Genomic DNA, 23822 nt, shown 5'->3' on the forward strand with positions numbered 1-23822 from the left:
TCTCATCACAAGATGTCACTATTTATGATAACACAAATGATGTGACTTAATCGTTTACCTAAATGACATATGTAATTTGTTCATCCCTTGAGTTCGTGAATTAATGGAGTCTGCATATATAGTAAGTTATAGAGTAAAATTCAACCTGTCCAGCAGATAAAAAAATGTTGTGTATACTACTACATTGTAAAAATATTAATCATATGCTTTTTGTTTCTCAATTGATTAATAGCTTTGCATCGGTCCAAAAAAAAAATTAATGTTCTCAGATAAATCCAGGAAATACATACAAATCCTGGATCCCTATCTTACAAACTGACGGAAACTTGGTTGTAAAGATGTGCAAGATATAGGCTCTCACGTTGGGCAACCAACTGTATGTAGCTCTTGATGTTATTGGATCTGTCGACAGTTCATTGTTTCTAAATTGAATAAAAGATGATTCGGCTACAATGGGACTTCAAATCGTTCAGCAATTTTCTTCAGTGGGCGTTTTGTCTGTAGGTATATTACTTTTGTAGAGGCAGTATAACTTCATTCTTAGGTCAGTGTTTATGGCTCTGGAGACTGAAGCATAGCTTACTGTGCACTTTTTGGCAAGAACGTTAATTGAAGTCCCATGAGTTACATCACGGACCGTTTCAGGCCTACTATAAATTTTACAGTGAGTTTTTATTACTTCAAGACTTGTGGGCTTTCTCTTATATGCCCCTACTCCTTCCAGCGGATGTAGACGTCGTAGACTGTGCTCTTTGGGTACCATGGAATTTTTAATTTTCTTGATATACATGGGGTTTTGTCTTGCGAAAGCCAGTTCGAAAATGATGTTCCTCATGGTCTCCACCATCATTATATTTGTATTGAATCAAAAGTTCTGCTACCAACTTAAACCTAACAATCAACCCCTCACTTTAAAATTGGAATAAAAGATTAATATGTTGTTAAAGATGTTCCGGATTAACCTATAGGTAAGAGTTACTCCGATGTTGATCTTTAAATCCACACTGACAGGAGTCCAACATGTACGTTGGAACACATTTTATATAATATATTTTATAACTGGACATATTAATTTTAGTGTTAGTTTAGAGCAGTGCTTCCTGACCTTTTTATCACTATTCAGCCTTTTAACATTTGTAATATACAATAGACTCCCATTACTAGAGCTGTATAAAAAATGTATCGAAAGATGGGAGTGACTTTTTCATTTCAGAAAGTTGCGAAGTATCCGTATAAAGTATTACCTACTTCGTTTCCCCGTGGAAGACAGATAGTAAGTACGATGCTTTGCTCGGCAGTTATAAGTGTAAGTCCATAATCTACGGGAAGTAGAATTGAGAATCGACGTTGGAGTAATTCCAAGCATATATGTATTTGCTATATACTGAGTTGGATTTTTGTATAGTTCCTTCCTCTCATAGTCCTCCTAAACATTCGTCAAATTGTCAAGATAATCATCTTCATTATCAGTTTATTTTATTTTACATACAGATAGGGCATCTTTTATGCCTAACCGTCTATTACCATACATATACAATTATAAATAATGACCTATTTCTGAAATCTATCTCTCACGGATCCCTTGACGATACGCCACAGAACAAAAAAGATCCAAGGAGTCCAGGTTGGGAATCGTTGGTCTACATAGTGTTAAGTTTAATTTAAGAACAATGTTAATGATTTCAAATCGAAGTACGATTTCCACATATAATAAACCCAACACTAATATGGACAGAGTAAATATGTTATAAAAACTCTCAGTGTAAAGTTTATTTCGTAGCTACCTCATTTTTACTTCCTTCCGTCTTTGTGGGGAACCAAAGAAGTGTTTTCCCCCGGCTCTGTTTCTCCTTTCTTCCCTTCCCCCTTTCTAGCATTCAGTGTACATATATTTATAAAGGAAATAAATAGATTGATTATTCAATGGAACGACACAGACTCTATCGGATAGTAATTTAAAAAAATGATCCTTTCATCTAATAGAATAATACAACCATTTCCCGGACTCACCTCATTCCTATCCATTTACGAAAATGAAATTACTTACCCCATACACATTTATATTACATGTATAAATTTTTATGTCAATAGTACAAGTATCCAGCAACTATTCCCTTTTTAAGGTTACCCTAATCAGTTGATATATTCATAAGTATAATGTTAGAAGATAATAGTTCAAAATATAGACATAGTGCCCAGAAATAAATTCAAATGTATTTGAAGCTTTTTTACGACATCTGGCAACCCTGTTTTTTAGTTTGGCTAAAGTATTATTAATTATCTAATTTTTGTCCTGATAGCTAGAAAAATGAATTCATAAGAAAAAGTTGAAAAATAATTAACACAAATTTGGGGGATATTTTCAAAATTTGTTTCTATGTATATACTCAAAGACAACATTATCGGAAAGGAGTCATTTATGTACTCAATAAAGAATAATGTAAATGACTTCTTATATGTCGTTATTTGACTTTAAAATATTTTGATAAATAATTTCTTCGAGTATAAATAATATTAAAAATTTTATTTTTCTATAGTCCAACTATAGAGAGAAAAAACAACTATAAAATTTATATGGAACATCGTAGTTCAAAGGACAATCCACTTGGGAGAAATTATAACTGATAAAGGGATTTTTTAACATGGGGCAGGACTTGTGAGCAGATTCACAGCTTTATAATCACAGCAAAACTATATGGATTTTAAACAATTATTAATACTCAAAACATTATCAAATGAGAAAAATCCATGCTTAAACAAAGTTAATATCACAAAAAAATAATGCTTTGAACTAATATTAATTTTTCTACATAAATTTTGCTTCCTCTTTGTGTGTAAAATTTGATATCCTGTCAGATGGTGACTAAAAATATGGCGCCGTAGTAGCTATTTTGTACACAAAAAGTCCCTATACGACGTACGTCAAGAGAATTAATTGAAAAACTAGGGTGTTTAATTATAAATAATCAAAACAACTCCGTATTTGACGAATAGAAGGAACATAAAAAAATTGATGACGGATAGGATTTTTTGTTTTCACAATTACAACAACTTATCTGGCGGAGCCGTAATCAAAATTCAAAAGAAGTTGAATAAAAAACCATCCCAATGGAGATATCTTTTTATAAAAAAATGAAAAGTTGACAGAAAGGGAATCCTATTTTAGAAAGGAGGAAAGGATCCAATTAGAGAAATAGTGCAATTGTCATCATCCAACCATAATGACGATCAAACTTTTTCAAAAACTCTTTACAAACTATTAAAAATGGAGGGGAAAGTAAAGTTTCTTTAAGTCTGTTCTTTACTGGTCTTTAAGTAGAATTGATTGTATAACCATCTTTAACTCGAAATGTGTCAAAATTAAAGAGCAGATAATTTGTTTCAAAAGATCGAATATTACCTTAGATACATCATTAGGGAGGACGATTTTTGTTGTCACAATTGCTCTTTAAACAATAACTCTTATACTTGGAGAATATTATGTGCCTATTTCACCTGTTTCAGTTTTTTGTGCTTACCACAGTACTGAGCAATCTCTTTTGACTTTTCCTTATCTAAAACTCAAGTACTATTCTTCAAAACTTGGACACTTTGAAGTGTCATGAAATGTCTGTGCAGGTTTTTATACAAAGATGTGGTTACGGACACACTTCATAAGTGGGGTATATACCGAATAAACTTGTCTCTTTGATGTTATTTTTAGTCTGTCAACTATTTTACTATGTTTATTTAGTTTTTAAGTCAATAACAAAATATTTACTATACGATTTTCTCTGAATAAAGGATTTTTAGTTCAAAACACAAATACTATTAAATCTTGTCTGTCGGTCACCTGATTTAAGTGTATCACGACACTAAGCGGCCATATTGAGTTCCTATGTGGGAATTTCATAAAAAACAAAACTCTATTAACTGTTTTGTTACACTCCCCGGCCAGTAGTCTCACAAATATTTACAGAGTTACAACATAGGTTCAAATACAAATCTTCTAATGACGGTTTTTTAAACAACCTATTGTCTTTTATCACCCCTTTCGACGAGTGAATAATTACAATATAATTACATGAATGTACATGAATAAATGTTTTTCCACATTTCTGCCTTTCCTTCTCTCTCTCTTTCTGAGAATGAACGTTATCTCATTAAAAATGCTCAGGTTGACAGCCTCGAAAGTTTTACTTCAGAAATCACAGGATATTTCAATAAATCTACTTTGGTACCTTTATGTGATTAATTAAAAAGGGGGGAAATTAACAAAGTACCACATAACAGCATTAAAGTAATAAAGAGTAAAAAATCAACATTTTCTCAGAGATGTTTCAAACATCGCTTACTCTCAAGAAGTTGGAGGTTGGAGCCATAATCAGACCGACCACAGAAATATCTGCTCCTTTCACAATGAAGCAAGCGAGACTTTTGGTCATCTCTTTTAGAGCTGCAAGCTTTTAAGAAAAACTTATGAGCAGATCGCATATTACATTTGCAAGAACTTTTGAGCAACAACCGACATAGATGCATTTTTTAGAATACTATTGTAGGAATACGGAAGGACAGGTATTACATAAAAATTCGACAAATTATTTATCCGAATAAGACTAAGAATTACATATACCTTAAAGGCATGAATGATCCTTATTATTAATTTATAGGCTATTTTATTTTCAGTTTATCTGTGGGTATATTTGTTTTTATTTTTAGTTTCGTTTTTTTCATATTTGTACCGTTGTTTGTAATTTGAAAAGTTGTATATTTTGAAGACACTTTTTTGTTTATTTTATGGTTCTTTCTTTGTATCCAAAATATGTGCAGTATGACGTGCTAAGCTTTTGGGTTTTGATTATATCGAAATGGTTACATTTATTAGAAATAAAGTAACGCTAGTTGCCCAAAAAGCAAAAAAAAAAAAAAATGCTTAGGCGTAAATTTTATCCTTTAATGTATTCTTATATCAACTATTTTTAACATAGTTACTGTTCATTTATAATTCCACTTACATTAAGTGGCAGTTTTTTTAAATTGGTTTGTCTGACCATTTAATACATTTTTGAATGTATATGTATGTGTAATCAACAAAACAGGTCTTCCCCATATTGTCATATACATAAATTGTTGTCGACTAACTAACGTTACAAATATTGAGTTATTTTAGGGAGATGGAATATTCATTTGTTTTTTAACGTGTCCAACCAAAAATATAGCAAAAAATAAACAAATAAATCATCAGATCAAAATATTTTTGCGAAGGATTTGATTATGATATATAAACATATAAAAATGCATGAAAAACTAAACTGGCAAATAGCATACGAACTGAGTAAAAAAATGATTTATTTGTTTCTTGAAAGGGAATATTTTGAACAAACATTTAAATTTAGGTCCATTGTTCGTGGGGGTTATATATAGTAAGATAATACTCCAACTTTGTAAACAAGCATAAGCCTTTTTTTGGTAGTATGTAAAAGCCTGAAGAAAACATTGTTGCTATTTCATTGAAATAGCAAAATAACTTCTCCGTTAATCACAAAGCCGATAAATTCTTGGAAAAACTGACAAAAAAACTACAATAATTGCATATTTCTTCTTTTTTTAAATTTGAATAATATTTTTTTTATTAAATTTCTATTTAAGATACAAATGGGAAATCAGCTGGAAAAATAGTGCACATATTAAAAAAAAAGGAAAAAAGTATTAATAAGTAGAGTTTGCTCAAATTCAATGATGTACGTAGCTATTGACATTTTTTGAAACTCTCTTCTATTTTTTGCTAATAAATATTTACAATTTGACAAAAACATATAAATGTTTCCTAATGATTATATCATTGGGTACATTGTATAAGTTTGCTGCACATCATACTTTCTCTCTTATCTTAATTTTGGAGACAACACCTACGAATAATTACAATTCAAGTATAGCAACCTTCTAATAATAAGGTAATAATTTCGCTTACCGAAGTAGGAGGATAAGAATCTCGAGTCAGATCATCATATTTGCTAGAATATTTTCCGTGTAGGATTAGACAAGTATTGTTGTTTGTAGGGTACATTTAAATTGATGTAGGCTGATAGTGTTTTTTCATTATCAAAGTTAATGGATTTGATGACACATAAGTTTTTCTCCATGATGGTTCACGGTACAAGAAAAAATTGTAGTGCTTTACTTAATAAGATGTTATTTACTCCGGCCACATACCCCTGCCCACAGATTGACTCTGAGTACTACATTAAAAATATCGAATTGAATCATGTTACATGAATTTTATTTCCTTAAGTGTGATAGATGAAATATATTTTTTCAGCCATATTTTAACAACTTTTCTCTAAATTGCCTCATCGAGTGAGTAATTTATTTCCAAACATGTTGCTGCGTATTACGCGGATTTATTTTAATGTTTCTTTTCATTTTTATTACTCTTTTCTTTTTTTTTTTGACATCAAGTGTCTAATATGTTATTATCAAAAATACTTTCTTTGTTTATTTATGTCAAATAAGAAACCCTATTATACCAATCTATAACTTTAGACTGTAAACACTGTCTTATGTCACTCTTAAAAAGACGACATTTTATTTATTATCCCTTAATTTCTATGATTGATTTGTTTTTATTTAACCATATTTATATTTTTATATTCTAAAAGTTTGACATTTTTCATTTATTATGAATATTTAACTTCTTTTTTTTTCAATAGCCCTTACATGAGTAACTATGAATTAGTAATTGTTTCCCATTGTTTTTTTGTTTCATTAATAGGAAAATCAAATGTAATTTTACCATATTTATTGACTATATGTTAGTAACTAAAATAATCATATCGTGAAGAAAGTAAGATATATGGTTCATCTAAAATACTTAATATATGAGAATATTTTTTTGGCCTTTTTTTTTAAACAAAATGAAAAACTGTACTGAGGCTGAAATAAACAAACTGCAGTCATTGGCAGTCTTCAGTATTATTATCATAAAAAGCAAAATGTTTTTTTTTTTACTCGTACAGACTCGACAGAACAATTGCAACCTATTTTAATAAGGAATAACTAAAATCTTAAATTAAAAACGGTTCTACCTTCCAACAACAATAAAAAAATAGAAATTACAAAAAGCCGCAAATCATTGCATTTCTTTCTAAAAGAGTTCGTATGGTAAGAATGCACGCCAAAATGTTCTCCTTCTTTATTTTTTAATACATATATTTTTAAAGTTGATAAATGTTTACTTTTTTAGCCCTTTAATTTAGCTTTTAGTTTTCTTACCTTTAAATTTCTTATTTTACATTAAAAACTCCTCCATGGGGAAACATAAATATATTTCTTCTTTTATTTTTACAAGTTGAAAATAAAATAAAGCCTGGGAAGGAAAGAAAGTCAAAATATCTAATGCATTTAATTTTTTTTTAAATAGCCAAAAATACTCGTGGAAGGATCTTTTATAATTAAGGATGTGAATATTAGCTAAAAGCTTGACATATTGTCATACAAAATATGGTAACTTTGAGAGACGACGTATCTTCTGACAGAAATCATTATAGTCTATTGTGCTCCTTATAATACTGATATGGTATTGTTCTCAAAATTAAGAGCATTCATATTTTGCTACTACAAACATAAATATATATTTTTGAATTTACACTCACTACAATTTACCCAATATTCACATCTTTCTATAAAATAATATAAAAATCTATTAGTCAAATACTATGCACAAAATAGCAAATTATTGATGATTCAAATAGTCTGAGTTCACAATATCAGCATTATAAGAGGACCTTACCTTATTAAATAAAAAATAACACCATATTTTGTTGTCGACTGTCAATTTTTATGTTTTTTTTTACCCATACCACATGTTGTTACATTTATTGTATTTACTAACTTATCGCCCCAAAAGAAACAGAGAAAAAGGCCAAAAATTAGTTTTAATTACTGAATTCTTCCCAACTATGGAATTGTTATTCAAAAAAATTTCACAATTAACGTTTAAAATACTAATTTGATACGGTCTTATCTCACTTACGCAAAATTACCCAATGTATTATGTTGTCAACTGCTTATTTTCTCATCTTACTTGATACTTAATTACTATTTCATAATTGATTTTTTATCATTATTAAAATAACTTATGCTCTGTTTCCAAATAGACAGGTTACAATTTCTTGTTGATCCCTTGAGGTATATATATCTATAGTTACCTCTCTTTTTATTTCTATGATTATTATTTTTTCGGACAATTACGAATGTATAGCTACGCTTTTACAAAATTATACTAGACAATATTATAATTCACTATCGAATAAATAACTCTATTGGATTTTAATTCCAGCTCCTCGGTCTAAAATGCAACACTTTTTAAAATTACAAAAAATGTTATATTTAAAAAAATATCGCCAAATTTGGAAAATTTAATTTATAAATAAAATCATAGAGGACTTTATTTACATTATTTATCAATATAGCTGCCTCTTTCCTTACTGATTAGTTCCAGCTGGGTTCAGAACATTACACTGCAGATCTTTGCAAAACTCGTCGTCTCTATGTTGGCTCAAGCAGTAATTATTGTTGCCTTCAGTGAGTCCTTGATTGTGTATCAGACTCCAAAAACCTTCCCCTTGAGGTGCACAACAATGCCGGAATCAAAAGGGGACGTTCGGGGCTGTGGGAGGCAGGTGAGTCTTGCTTGTCAAGCTTGTTGAGGATTATTTTGTAATGGCATTGACGTTCGCCTTGCTTCTTCTGCCTTCAATAGTATAAAGCAGAGTTGTTACAGCCCAGCCTTTTAAAGTTTTCGGATGGTGATTTTATCACCTCCAAATAACTCAAGAAACTACGTTACTCTATGTTTAAGTAATAATGCACTTTTTTTGGTTGAATTTCCTTATTTTTTGCTTATAGTTCTCATTAGACATTTGTTTACAATAAGTTATTTGGGATTAAACATGGAAATATAACGAATAGGACAAATATGCACCATTTAAAAAAAAGGTTTTTTTTTAATTTTAGAAGGTGGGACCTGTATTATGAAATATACCCATATATGTAATGCATCTTAAACTAATATAACACTGATAGTCTTGTAGGTAGTGCTTAAATAGTAAATAGCAGTTGGTTTAATATGACTTATTAATCATTATCAACTGATTTTGGACCTTTTTTTTTTTTTTTAATTTGTTTGATACAATAAATGAAACGAAGTCGTGTAAAGGAAAGGAAGCAAGAAACATAGATAAGTGATAATAAATTAGAAATTAGAGTGTAGATCCTAGTTTAAATGATTCAAGCTGTAACAATTGTTTTATACGTTAATTAGTTGAATTCTTATGAGCGTTTGTTATGCTATCAATTATTTTTGACAATTATTAAATATAAATTATATAGTTGGAAAGAATTTGCCTTTTTTCGGCATGATATGTAATTACCTAACAAAAAAGCATTGTGCTTGTAAAGTGATGATTCATAGAAATCTATATCGTGCACAATTTTTTTTGCATAATTCTACTTCTTCTTTTTGTAACAAAAATAGTCTTTACATTCAATTACATTATCTCTTCTCAATATCAATAGTCATTTCTTCACAATAAAATATAGAAAGAGGATATATATATACAATATTCTATGATCGTAATTGTTTCTAGATCGAAATCAAATAATTAGACTATAGATGTATGTATATAAACGTTTTTATTTCTTTGATATGTACAATGTACCTACAGAGGCTATAAGTTGTCCTACCCCCTCCCCCTACTTACAATAAATATTAATAGAAACGGTTTTTATAGATATTACAAACCATTTATAATCATAAGCCTTTATAAATATAATGACCAATTTGTTAAAAGATAACATATTACAAATTGTTCAAGAATAATTTGTTGAAAGACAATTTGATAAAAAAAAATTATTTCGTATAAAAGTAAATATTTAGGTCGCGTTCGAATCGGACGCAAACGCTGTCCTCCAGAAAAAATATTTGATAAATTACATCATCATATATTTCTTCAAGTGACAGCATCATAAACCAATCTTCTATAGTTATAAAAAACCTAATTTGTCTTTAATTCCACATAAATTAATAATTAGGGCAAAATATTCAAGTGTTTTAGAGATAGTTTTCGTTTTGCTAAATGAAATCAAATAGTAAACTGCGGTACTACTTTCTCATAATATTAATGAAAATGATCCCTTGTAACACATAAATTCAAAACTCATGGGCTTTACACATAGATGGCACTATTTTTTTATTCTCCTCATTTTCAGTTAGTACAACCTGTAAAAGACAGGTGTCAAAATTTTATGACAATCAGTTCTTTATTCTGTGAGTATTTCGTTACTTCCAAAATAATAGATACAACTGGGCATGGTACCATATTTTTTGTGTTTTAACTTTACATTGCTTCAGATGGGACAAAAATACCGTTAAAGCTACGTAATCCTTTTTTTATTCTTTTAGCCATAATGGAACCAATTTTAAATTGTAAGCTTGGTCCGGAGCCAAAAGTATTTTTGGCATGATAAGTGTTATGGAATCTCCCCTCCATAAAGCGAATAAAAAATTGGATGACAGACACTGGAAAAATTCTCCTCGACATGCACTCAAAATGAGTAATCGAGAGTTGATATCAGGGCTGTAGGGGGGGGGGATCAAAAGTGTCGAAAAATCATTTCAAAGAATCTTACAACGTATGTGATTGTTTTCTTGCATTACTGGTCTAAAAAGTGGCCCCTTCACCCTCCCAAGGCTATTTCCATCCACTTTTTTAATAGCTGGTGTGAAGCCCTGGTATCTCTTGCACGGGTCATCATTGACTTGAGGGGATTGGATAGGTTTATTTTCCTATAATACCTCCACAACCAATTTGGCTTTTTTTACAGAGCCCTTTTTCCTCTCCAACGTTTCGGACTTATTAACAGCGTAGAGGGCTGTCCTGGAGACACCTAACTACTTGAAGGTCACGATTGGAAATTCGTTTATCACGTTTAAATGTCATATTCTTGACTTGTACGTAAGGTATAGAGCTCAGATTTGTTTTTGTTTGTTTTATTTCAATTACTCGGACATAATTAATTATTTAATTAGTAACTTTACGGATTTCAATGGATCCCTTGGTCGGATAATTGACTCACTAATTGAGTGGAGTTAAAAAATCATCTGAGTATTCGAATCGACATATCACTAGTTTGTTCTATTTTTGGTAACATGGTGATGAAGTGAATGGGTAATTTTAATGTACAAAAATATAAACTGGTTTTATCGTTGTTTTTAGAGTCTCATCAAGGAGCTCATAAAATATAAATATAGGAAAATGTGTTTCAAAACAACAAATATCAATTTTGTTTTAAAAGTTTTTTAAGGGTCAATTTTTTGTTTTTGTTTTTTGCTTATATAAGGGGGTAAAAACTAAAAGGAAAGTCTGAGTGGTTAACAAACATAGTTGTTTTTTTTGTTCAATATACATATATAAAAAGCACATATAATGTTACATATAAGCTAAGTACAGCTTAAAATTGAAAAAGAAAATATAAAAAACGAAAAAGTACATTTAATTTTATGAATATATTAGTTTAAATTCAATTTGTCTACATTTAAAAAAAAAAAACAATAAAAAATTTAAATACATTATTTTAACCTCAATAATAATTTTGATAAAGTTTTATTTGTCATTGCTCGAGGACAAAATTAAAAGTTACTTTTATTATGTTTCAATCCATTATTTTTTTTAGAGAAAAAATATTTTACTTTTTTAAAACATTCTATATACAGGGTCGTCCAGAAAAATTAGAAATTTTTTAAAAGGCTTTTAAAGAACTAACTTGATGGGGTCGAACCATAATTTTTTTATTATTTGAAAGCTACATTTTATGACATTGAATTCAAAATTTCTTCAAAACCTCAGCCACACGGCACCGGAAGCTTTGGTAGATCAAGGCGACTTCATGTAGATCCAGCATTGCCATTTTACGGATAATGAACCTCTTCAGGGCATCCACAGACATATGATACCAGGAACATACCTCATAATCGACCCTTTACAGAGATAAAAATCGCAGGGGTTGAAGTGGGGGCTGTTTGCAAGCCTAAAATTCCGGGTTCCAAAAGTGAGGACTTTTGCAGCCAAGATATCCTGCACTTTTTTGGCCTTTATGGGATAGTGCACTGTCTTTCTAGATCTGCATGAGGTCGCACAGGCCTGCAATATCTTTTGTCAGCGTTTGGCCAGGGATATCAAGAAAGGCAAATTTCAATATCAATAATTGAATCTCATCAAATGTAGCTTTCAAATAAGAAAAAAATTATAGTTCTACTTTATCTAGTTAGTTCCTTTTAATCCTTTAAAAAACGTCCAATTTATCTGGAACACTCTGTGTATCGTATTTATAACTTTGTATTTTTTCTGATTAAAAGTCAATTATACTTGATTTTCTACATATAAGGGAAAGACTGGCTATATAATATTATTAGGTCACAACCAATAATATGCCAATTACATTACAAAAAAAAAGTTTGTACTCAGAGTGAGATGGTGTGTTCTTGATTGTTTTTACCTCAAAAATATGATTATTACATTTATTAAGTTTTTTGTTTTCATGGACCTTGATATCTTAATATAAATACAAAATTCAATCAACGAAAATTTAAAAAATTTTGAGTTATTATTTTATAAAAGGTTTTTTTATTGTGGAATTGTATATCGTTAGTTTAGAACAAAACGGTCATTCTCTTTTGTTGTTAGCTGGCAATTTATTTTTGCTTCTTTTTATCCATCTAATACATCTATTAATCAGTGATTGGGTCACTTTTAATTATTTCTTGCTAAGCTGTAAACAGTTATCAACAGTTAAATAAAAAATAGTTTCATAGTTGATAAAATTTTACTAAATATGTGCCAAATGATTTTGGATATTTTTCGGTTTTTTTGTTGTTGTTTTTAGGAAACTTTCCGATATATAATAAAAATGAGGAATTTATTAGAATTTCACATAAAGGATTATTTTCTTGCTATTTTTTCTTTTGTACTTACAAAACCTTTTCCTAACTGAAACAAGATACAGAAATAGTTAGAAGACTTTTTGAATTAGGAAAGATTTAGATAAAAACTTTTTTTTAGGCATTTTTTATTTATTTAGATATTTTATGGCAAAAGATATGAATCAATCATGTTGACATTAAAAAAATATCATCTAAAAAGCAATCTGTATGTTATAAAACAAGAAACTTCGGGTTATATATACCATTTTCATGTTTTGATATAACGGCACTCTGGAAAAAAAAAGCAACATGCAAGTCCAAGGACAAAAAAAAAGTAGAAGTTTTTTTATATGTTATTAAGAATATTCCGTGATTGGCCAAAATAACCTGCAATTACCCATATTTTTGTCTGAAAAAAAAACAATATTAAATAGTTGAAAAAAGAACAACAACTAGAAATCACACTTCCTTAAATTACATAACACGTAAAAACATATCCAGATGTTGTAATTTTTGTAGGTTTATTTTTGTAGAACAATATCCTTTATTCTAATTATTTGAACCATTTCTTTTAACTATAATAATTCCTCTGATTTATTAATAAATTATTTCATTAATCAAGTATATTAAATTACTATAAACGTCAGATGTGACTAATAGACCCTAATCTAAAAAGTTGAATATTCTTGTGGTCAATAAAAATGAATCCATACCTTAAAATTTCTCAGAATTAGAACTCTAGGATCTCATGAAAAAGAAGTGTACTGTACAGAACAACTCTAATGTTCCTTGAGTGTTCATGGGTTTACGTTTGCTCAATAATAATTTGAAACTCAGAGACTGATACATTTTTTTTATCACTTCGACATCAAAATATGGTGATTTATAACATTTACTATCTTAATATATAAACATGAAAAGAAACAATCCACAAATACAGTCAAATTAAAACGATAAAATATAAAAACTGACTACTTGAATTATCAGTTGATTATTGAAACAAATATGAATTTCATGAGCTATTAAAAAAATAAAACCCAATTTCATACGACATTTGTCTCAATAACTTCGATCTCATAAAAGAAGAAAACGAAGAAGAAGTGGAGGTGAGATGGTACAGTTTAGTAAATCAATCCTAGACTAGAAGCCCAGCCTACACACCTGTAAAGATAGTTTATCTTAATTATTCGATTCCCCTTCTATATCTTCTTCTCTCCTCTTGGCCAACTTTGTCCACATAAATTCATTTAGAGCAGCCAAAGCAAAACTACTCGTGGTATAAATATATGATATTGTGCTACAGATAGTAAACACTGCAATTTAATAGCAACATTCGAGGCCACTCGCTTGAGATCACTAGCTCCCCCAAAACCATACAAGAGTTTGTGGTTAATTGTCTTCCTATCCCATTTTTTTAGGTTTGGTACTCTATGAGTTTCTGAGTTACTAACTAATCATATGATTTATTTATAAAAAGTTTCAAAGAGTATGATTTAGAATTTTATATTATTTATCTACACCAGGATGAATGTTAAAAAAGATATTAAAGAAGAGTGAAAAATATTTTATTCTGTACAGAACATAACTTGTTTCATAATAATTAATCTACAACTATAACATTTAGTATTTTTTGTTCTAACTACCTTTGAGATTATAAATTTATAGCTAAAATGCTTATGGCTTAAAAAATATTCAATATTTCGAATGATCTTTAGCTTTAGATGTCATATATTACAACTAATACAGCCAAAAAAATGTTTAATATAACTGTATAGTATCCATTTTAGTAGCAAAATATCCCAAAGAAAGGCTTGTGTTCAGCTTTAAAGTCAAATAACAGAGAGTTAATTGCCCAATTATTTATTCTAAACACAGCCTAAGCATTCGATTCTTAATTCTAATTTTTTTTTAAATCTTTATTTTTTTATTTTTCAAAAATTCATTACATCATTTATAATGTCATTAGTTCTTGAACTGACATAATGAGTAATATATATATAATTTAACTGTCTACATATTTAAGGAAGAATAAAAAAGGAAAAAATACACAAACACTCCTGCACCCTCCCCTTTATTTTTACTAATTAAAAGGGGCTTGTCCCTAATACGAGAAACGAAAAAGAACAACATAGATAATATTTTAACATATGCTATTATTAGCTTTCTCTTTAAAGAATCAGAGTGAAAGTTCAGCGTTCTTTCCTGCTTGTTAATTAAGTTTCTTTTCATTTTTCCTTTTTGTAAATAATGACTTAATGTAACAGATACTTATTAGCTTGTATATGTATTGCCTTAGAATATATGACCTTTCAATTATTTCAAAAAAAATTAAATCAGAAATGATGTTAAATATTTTATTTAGATTCGTCAGGCGCATAACCTGTCAAAAATATTGTAAAATTTTTATTTAATCAATCTATGCTGATAAGTAGTTGTAATTATTGAGATTTATCTGATGTTCAGGCTTGTTAATTCACTTGAAATTATTCCGTGAGTACTTTCATAAGGATTTTTAGCGCCCCCCCCCCAAAAAAAAAAAAACTTTATTTCCTAATATGAGTTTTACAAATCCCTTAATTATATACTGTCCTATTTTTATATGCAAGGCATTTACATCTGATAAGGTGACTTTCATCAATTTTTTTTATCCAAGGGGAATTCAATATAAATTGAATATACAATAATGTCTAGTTTTTTTTTAATAATGTTTCTTATGGAAGTTTACGACGTTTTATGACATTTTATAGACATATATTTTGATCAACCTTTTTTTAAAAGAATTCGAGTTGAGTTTTGTAACACCAAACTTTTTATCACTTAAATAGAGTTACTGAAAGATTTTGATTTTTTTGTTTTATGTATGGGACAAAGAAAAAGAAATTACGCAATTAAGGTATATAATATCTACTATGAAGAAATGGAATACTTCTTTACTCCTAATATATTGGCCAACGATCTGAGACCACTGTTTAGGCCGAAAAATGGATCCAGAAAAAAAAGTTTAATACCAAACTAAAAATAAAGAAAAAAAATTGTTGCTGGGCCGAGTCTCAATACAAATAAATACCCAGAGATATAACAAAAAGTTTAATTATCGGCATAAAAATAATCAATATGGAAATGTGTAGCCTAAAATTTGAATTTAAAAAGATTCAATCGACTCAGCAATGATTTAGTGCCATCACTCATAAACATGGTCAAACTTATCGATAAAATCATACAGGGGTTCCTTTGTGGATAGTCTTAAATACATATAAATCGACTGAAGAAAATTACTCATAGAAATAGGATTTTTTTTTTAAATAAAGAATCTACTTCTGACTTTTTTTTTAAATGTTTTATAAAAAGAGTTATGAAAATTTAAAGTGTATATAAAACTTTTACATAGAAGGAAAGAGAGAAATTGTGAATAAAATATTTAAAAGAAAAAAAGTTTATTTATTTATTTTGATACTGTGTTATTTTCTTTTATGATTAAGCATGATAGAATTTGTTTGTATAAAGTTATATACGTATAAATTCCTTCAAGAAATAAGTTAATTGAAAAAAAAAAAGAAGAAGCTTTCGAATTAGATGATATAATATAAATGAATTTATATTTTATATACAAATATTTACCTATTTAATTACTAAAAAATGCAATCAATTTTCTTTTTTAAGTATCAAAATAAACAAGATGAAACGTACAAAAGAAAGTTACTTACAGTACACAGTCATCCTTTTGGTCTCAAAGTCCTCATCTACAAAACTGCTCACTTTACAGCGATAGGTTCCTGATAACTCAGTCGTGGGCCGAATAATTTTAATAGCTCTATGTCTTTTGAAACCATTTTTTTCATCAACAACAAATGAAAGGTCTATACGCCCTTTAAACAGATCTCCAATGGTCTGTGGATTCCTTCCAGGAAGCCATTGATAAAATGGCTGTGGATCGTCCTTGAAATACCATTTAACGTCTATTTGTGAGCCCTCGTTATCTCCAATATCATAATCACAGTCCAAGATAACATGAGGCTCTCTTCCAGACTCCACGACTGCAGGTACTCTCATGTGACGAATTTCTACACCCACAATACCTGAAAATAAAAAAATATGAAATGTTATTCGAAAAATTATTTTTGTCATTTGATGAGATTCACTTAGGAACACACTTAAACATTTAAAAATAAGAACAGCTAATAGTTTAAAATATATCTGTATATTTGCTTCTTTGTAGGTACATATAATTCTAATTTATACTTCATATATGCGCCATATTGCTTTTAGATATCCCATGCACTCTATCTCATTATTAAAAGTTAAAAAGTAGACTCTAAATTAGTAATTTGTTGATTTCAGGTACGAGGAAAATATATTTCAATACATTAAGGACTAATTGATGGACCTACAACAACAACATAAATTAATATTGCCTTATTGAAGGGAAAATCTCAAAGTATGGACTGTAACCACAAGTGGGTATGCTTATGAAATACCGAGTGTAATTTCGATGATATTTTGCGGAGATATAAGTATAAGTCCTTGTTGGAAAGTAGAATTAAGGATAGACATCGGAGCTATTTCTGCCTGCTATGTCTTTTATATATACGGAGTGGGATTTGTGTTTATCATAGTTGTTTGTATTTAATCCAATGGAACGTAATGATTAAATAATGTGAGAACATGCAAATTTTAGATGAAAGTAAATATTACATCACAAATATTGGTATAAAAAAATTATGGTAACTTTCATAGATGTTAAATCTGCTAAAAAAAAATTCCTGAAACTACAATGCATCCTACTTGATCATACGTTAGAATTTTCCAAATAAAGATAAACAATTAATTTCTAATGATTTATATTTCCCTCTTACTTACAAATCGATACTTATTTTTAGTTAAATTTACGCTTACTGCAATTTACCTAATATTCACATCCTTATTTATAAAAAAAGTAACAATTATTGAAAATCTATGAAGGAAAAAAACCTTCATATTGTAATAACAAATTATTCATAATTTAAACAATTGTAGTCCAATACGTCAATGTTATAATGTTATGTTACTCAACCATCATTTTTTCTACTTCTTTTAAAACTATCACTTGTCGTTACATTTATTAGTTCTTACAGCCTCTATTTCAAAAAGAAACAGAAAGAAAGGAAAAAATCAGTTGGTAATCAAACATTTCTTCCAAACGTTGAAATAATAATTCAATAATTTTAACAAAATTTTTACAGCTTAGAAAGCGATAATTCTAATTCAATCAATGAAGGTGCATTATAATGAATATAGAAAAATAAGCTAAATATAATGATTATAATTACTATAAGTCATTCTGTATCGTGTTTGACAGGTTTTTTTTTTTTTTGGTTTCCATTTTTACGGAAAGATCATATTTTTTACAAGTCTATACAGAGTGGGAACCCAAAACTAGCACTAGTTTGACTTGATTACTAAAAATATGATTTTAATGTTATTAAATAAGGACAACTCATGACCAATATGTAATATGTTTAGATAATTTTTTTATACCATATGTACTCCTTGCAAGCAGTAACCGCCTCGACACGCAAGTAAACAGATTGGCAGCTATTGACAATTAAGGCATTGTCCATGGCATACCATACTGTCATGATGACGGTTTGGTGCATATCTAAATTTGGATGAGAGGTGCGACAGAAATTATTTTCTAAGACAACCCAACTGTCCAGGGTGAAGCCAGTGTTGGAGGAACCTACATTGAGACAGGCCGGAAGTCAGCCAAATTATTACTGTATAAGTTTTGCTTATTTTTGACTATATGGGGCTTGAATCGACTTCTTAATGTTAAAGGTAGCCAACAGTCTCTGTAGCCTTATCGGCGTTGACATGGGCGCGGAGAAGGTCCCACCTACATTGTCTCTTTGTAATTTGGTTGTCTAATTAAATGTTGTTATTGAAAATAACTGTGATAAAATTGTAATTTAAGGCTACTGCAAGGTTTGAGTCCCCACTCTGTATACTTATATGTAAGTATACTCTGCTTTTAAACCTTTTCTTTCTTTTTTTTGCCTTATATTATTTTTTACTCCTTTTAGAAATAAAAGTGATTATCTTGTAAGATTGTGTCATTCATATAAGTACATTTAAGAAACATTATTAATAGAAAACGACAAAAAGTATAACATGATATAAAAAAATACTTTCTTTTCTCTGTATTGAAAGAGATAAAACTATGTAACTATGTATATATTATATATTACATCACATAAATATATGTGTATCAATGTATTCACTATACCTCACAATACATAGGGAAGAATAGAGATCCTTGTATAATTATTGATTTATCCATCACGTGCTTATGATTAAATAGAAAAAGGATTTAGTTACTTACATTTATGTGAGTTGTAAATATGTATAAATTGATTCAATCCAAATGGAATTATAAATTCATATATGGTGTGTCAACAAAAAAAAAAGGCACACAAAATTATCAAAAAAAAGGCAAATAGTTTTAAAACCTGATTTAAGTTTGTCAGAAGTATTTTATAACATAAAAACTATACTAAGCGTGGCCTTGTAATCTCTCAAGGGTGGTCAAACCAATTATTACTAGTGTTTTATTGGTCCTTATTTAGTATTTAAAACTGAAGAATGTAGCCCCTTTTAGGTCAGTTTCGTCCTACCCCAGATACAGTCCTACATATTTCCAAACACTAATAATATTTGTTCCTTGATGACATCATTCAACATAACTTCTTCTTTATTTAATCAGTTGTTGTACTGACAGTCCTCAGACTGGACTGAACTAAACCCAATAAATATATTTTGTTTAAATAATAATTATATCAACTTTTTATGACTCAAAGTTGAGACGTAGTCTACTTCGATCTGGAGACTTGAGAGTTTCGTTTGTTGTAAGTACAAACATAATACTAATTATTACATAGATACTACATAAGTTAATATGCTTTTAACGTTTTTAACGTTTACTTTTTTTTAACTTACATGTAGATTTGGGCAGCAAAACGTGGGAGTAGCTAATTAAAATAAATTTTCTCATTTCTATAGGAAGGTTTAATAAATATTTTTTGACATTATGGTTCATCCAACCTTTGTGCATAAACAAACTAAAATAAACATTTAGTTACTTCGGCATTATGAGGCCAAAAGGCAGCGCATTCAAGATCTTATAAATGCTGAAATTGAGGAAATAATGATTATGGACATTGTGAAGTGCTTCAGGTGTCTAGTGTTCATGATGGTCAATTTAAAAAATGGTGCAGAAGACATCTCCAGGAAAACAAGAAGTAGGAGCCACAGTTTAAAGAGAGATTCGGAGTTTCTATCCAGCTTAGAGAAGAAGATCAAGGAGGACCCCACCAAATCAATTAATTGACTTGCCTGGATTTATCCATGACTGCTAGGACAATCAGGAGGGCTTCGAAAGGTAACTTGTGATTGTCATTATACATGAAGGCCCCACGTCACCTTCTCACTTCGAAAGTCCACGTTTTGCTGGCCAACTCTGTTGACCTTTGAGTACAAAACAAAGACGGATTTAGACTTATAGTCCCTCCATGAATTCACATAAACGAAAGTTTTTACCACATCCCATCTTTCCTTCCCTTTCTATCTGAGAATGAATTTTATCCCAATACTGATCAAATGTAAATTTTATCCTTTATTGCATTATTTTATCCACAATTTCCATCTTTTTATTGAACTCCATAATACCAAACCTAGTTAAAGGGTTCACCGGCACTAAGCAGTCATTTTTTAAGTTCTCCTTGCCCGTCCGCTTTATAGGGATTTGAAATTATTATTTATATATATATTAGGGGTTCTATTTCCTAAGAAAATATTGGAATCCTTCGGGTAAATATTTAATACTATGAAAAATTAGTATTTCATTTTATGTTTTCAAAAAAAGTAAAAATTGTAAGTCAGTCTACATTTAACTTTTTACTATTATTTTGTAATTCATATTTATTACTTTAAGGTACCTAGATTTTATGATAGCCCGCAGTTACTGCTTTCATTACACAGTATCCTTATCTGAACTACAAAAAAAATATATATATTAAATAGCAAGTGTTGAAAGAGGTAAACATTGTAGAGCTCGGGGTAGGGTTTCTATAATTATAAAATACACCACCAATCCACTGGTAAGAAGTGAATTTGCAGACATTACTAAAATCTATAAATCTTTCTTTTTAAATATGAAAAATCTTGAATGTCGCATCTAATAGGCCTTCGAAAACACATTAAATAGGGACCTTTTTTACAGATACGGATATGATCTCATATTTTTATCATGTAATAAAAATAGGTGAATTCACTTATATGTGGATATAAATATTTTTTTTTTTGTTGAAGGTTTTGATGTGAAGCTACCCATTCTTTTTTTCTTTAAACTAATCATCTTGTGTTTTTCTATATAAATAAAGGTTTTTTATATAAAGTGGAGCTAAAAAAAAAAGACAGAGATTGGTTGTTTTTATATTACAAAAAAAAGTAGCTGAGAGGTCTACTCTTATTTTGCTCTAAAAATAATTAGAATAACTCAATCAATGAAAGTCATTTAGCCATAGAAAATAATAACGCAAGTTTCACCGACTCTATTCATTTTAATAATAACAAGTGCTTATATTATTACCCACTACCAGATTCGATTAGTATAATAATTATTATTTAAAAATACAATGTTTGTTGTTTTGTCGTCAGAGCTACTAATGTATTTGGTTATTATGAAACTTTTTTTTTCATTTTTCAATTAAACAAAAACATTTATAAGGAAAAGCACAATATTGTGCTTCACCAAATATTAATCATGGAACATTAATAATAAATATACATTTTTGTGTTGGTAACTTTGATATGAAAATATCTCTAAAAAAACTAGGTACATTTGATGACTTATAAATTAATAAATACAAAATTATTCAATTAATATTGAATTGGATTCATTGTTCTAACCCTAAATAATTTTAAGGTATACAATATAAAGTTTATATGACTTGTATCACAACAACAGTCATATATATATATTTTAGAGACTAAAAACTTTAACAAAACACTCTGGTTACTGCATTGTTGATTATAATATCAACTAGCTATACCATTCTAAGGTATTAACGGTACACTCATAAATGAGACTTCAACAAACTTTGCTTTATTAATATAGATGATGTTCCTTTTCTTTTCTTTTTTTGTATAACATATTGATATTTAGCTATAGACACTCAATCCTACATTATTATTTTTATGATCAAATAGTCCCAAAATTTCAAATTATTAAGTGCTAACTAAAAACTGAGAAATAAACTTTTTTTTTTTTTTTGAATTATTACTATAAAATTTATACCCTTCATTTTTTTATTTTTTAACCCATTTCAAGAGATAAGTAAATTAATTTACCACTACATACATATAAGTATGAACTGTTCAATCTACATGGAACATTAAGTTATAAATTTTGGTATATCTGTCGTCTGAAGTCCTTGTCTTAATATTATATTTAAAAGAATGTTATAATTTTTTTACTGGGGAGCCACAATACTCAATAGGCTAGCTCGAATGGAGTGGTTTGTTAAAATGAAAATTATGGCTTTCAAGAAAAGGCAAATATCTCGTAAAAGATAATTTTTTCTTGTTAAATTTTAATTGGAATTGTTTTTGTGATCCTTGATGTTGCTCAAATTAATTTTAGTGACTTCCAATTTATTTTTCATAGTTTTATTTCATTTTGAAATTACGTGGTTAAAAAATTAGCCTCTTTGCTAGGAGAATAAACGTAGCGATTTATTAAAATTGTTTCTAACAGTCCCAAATAATGAATTACTTGCACACGCTCTTTGTTACATTATCACTTCTTAGATAAACTAGTCAAGCAGTTCTAAGACAATAAAGACTAACTCAAAAAAGAGGCCACTACAGACAAACAGACAGATAAACTTTGCAATATTATTTTTAATATGACGCACTTTAGCAACCCACGCTCGTTGTAATATTGTTATTTATTTATTCGTTCAAGTAGTAATACAATTTTATGATAATAAGGGAAAACTCAAGAACCTAGCCTTAACCGACCGACAAACAAACTTACTTCATTAATATAGAAATTATCTCCCCTTTAATTTTTTTTTTAATATGAGGTGCTATGCTTTAGTTACACACGCTCATTGTTATTTTAAATGAAGCAGTCATGTTGTTCTAAGATACTAAGCGCACTCTCAAAAATAAGGTGTTGATCATTATTAAAATAAAAAATGTACTTCCCTCTTTTTCTTCTAGAAGATGATGTGTACTCATTGCTCCTTGCTACATTGTTATTTATATTTCAAATTGTCCTGCATTTCTACAATAATAGGCACATTCTAAAAAAATGAGACTCAACAGACAAACTTTGCTTTATTATTATAATAGAAGATCGATTATATAAATAGAACACAGTCATACTTATAAATATAATTTAACAGATGTGTTTATTAAGATTTACACACTACATAGAGGCCAAATAAGGTAAAGCCCTCTCACCCTAATGTACATATTATGATATATTTACTTGAGTAAATCATCTGTAAGTATTGATAAATGATATTTGAAAAAGTAAGTATGTATGTGTATATATTAGAGACTCTTCTTATAAGTTTTTGCACATACTAAGCCTTAAGTATTAGTATTCAAAGTGCATAAGTATGCAGTGCGAATTAAAGCTTAATTATTATTTAGTAGTTTATCAAGTTATTGTTTGATTCAATTAATGGATATGTTCCTTTATTTTTAAGCAGAAAGACAATTGTATATAATAAATGTTGATGAGTGCCAACTACCAAGATATGTAATAAAAAAATACTTTTAGATGTTGGATGTTTATACATATATAATTGCTACGTAT

General features: G+C 29.0%; 1 protein-coding gene across 1 annotated transcript in view; it reads right to left on the reverse strand.

Annotated features, from left to right (window-relative positions):
• LOC121118656 (uncharacterized) overlaps positions 1–23822 on the reverse strand; it is a 217862-nt gene that overhangs the window by 39778 nt on the left and 154262 nt on the right. Inside the window, exon 2 of the mRNA XM_040713246.2 lies at positions 16663–17034. Within this exon, the coding sequence (XP_040569180.2) occupies positions 16663–17034 (372 nt within the window). The remainder of the gene's footprint in view (positions 1–16662; positions 17035–23822) is intronic.

Source organism: Lepeophtheirus salmonis, chromosome 5 (assembly GCF_016086655.4).
Source record: "Lepeophtheirus salmonis chromosome 5, UVic_Lsal_1.4, whole genome shotgun sequence".
NCBI classification, from domain to species: Eukaryota; Metazoa; Arthropoda; class Copepoda; order Siphonostomatoida; family Caligidae; genus Lepeophtheirus; species Lepeophtheirus salmonis.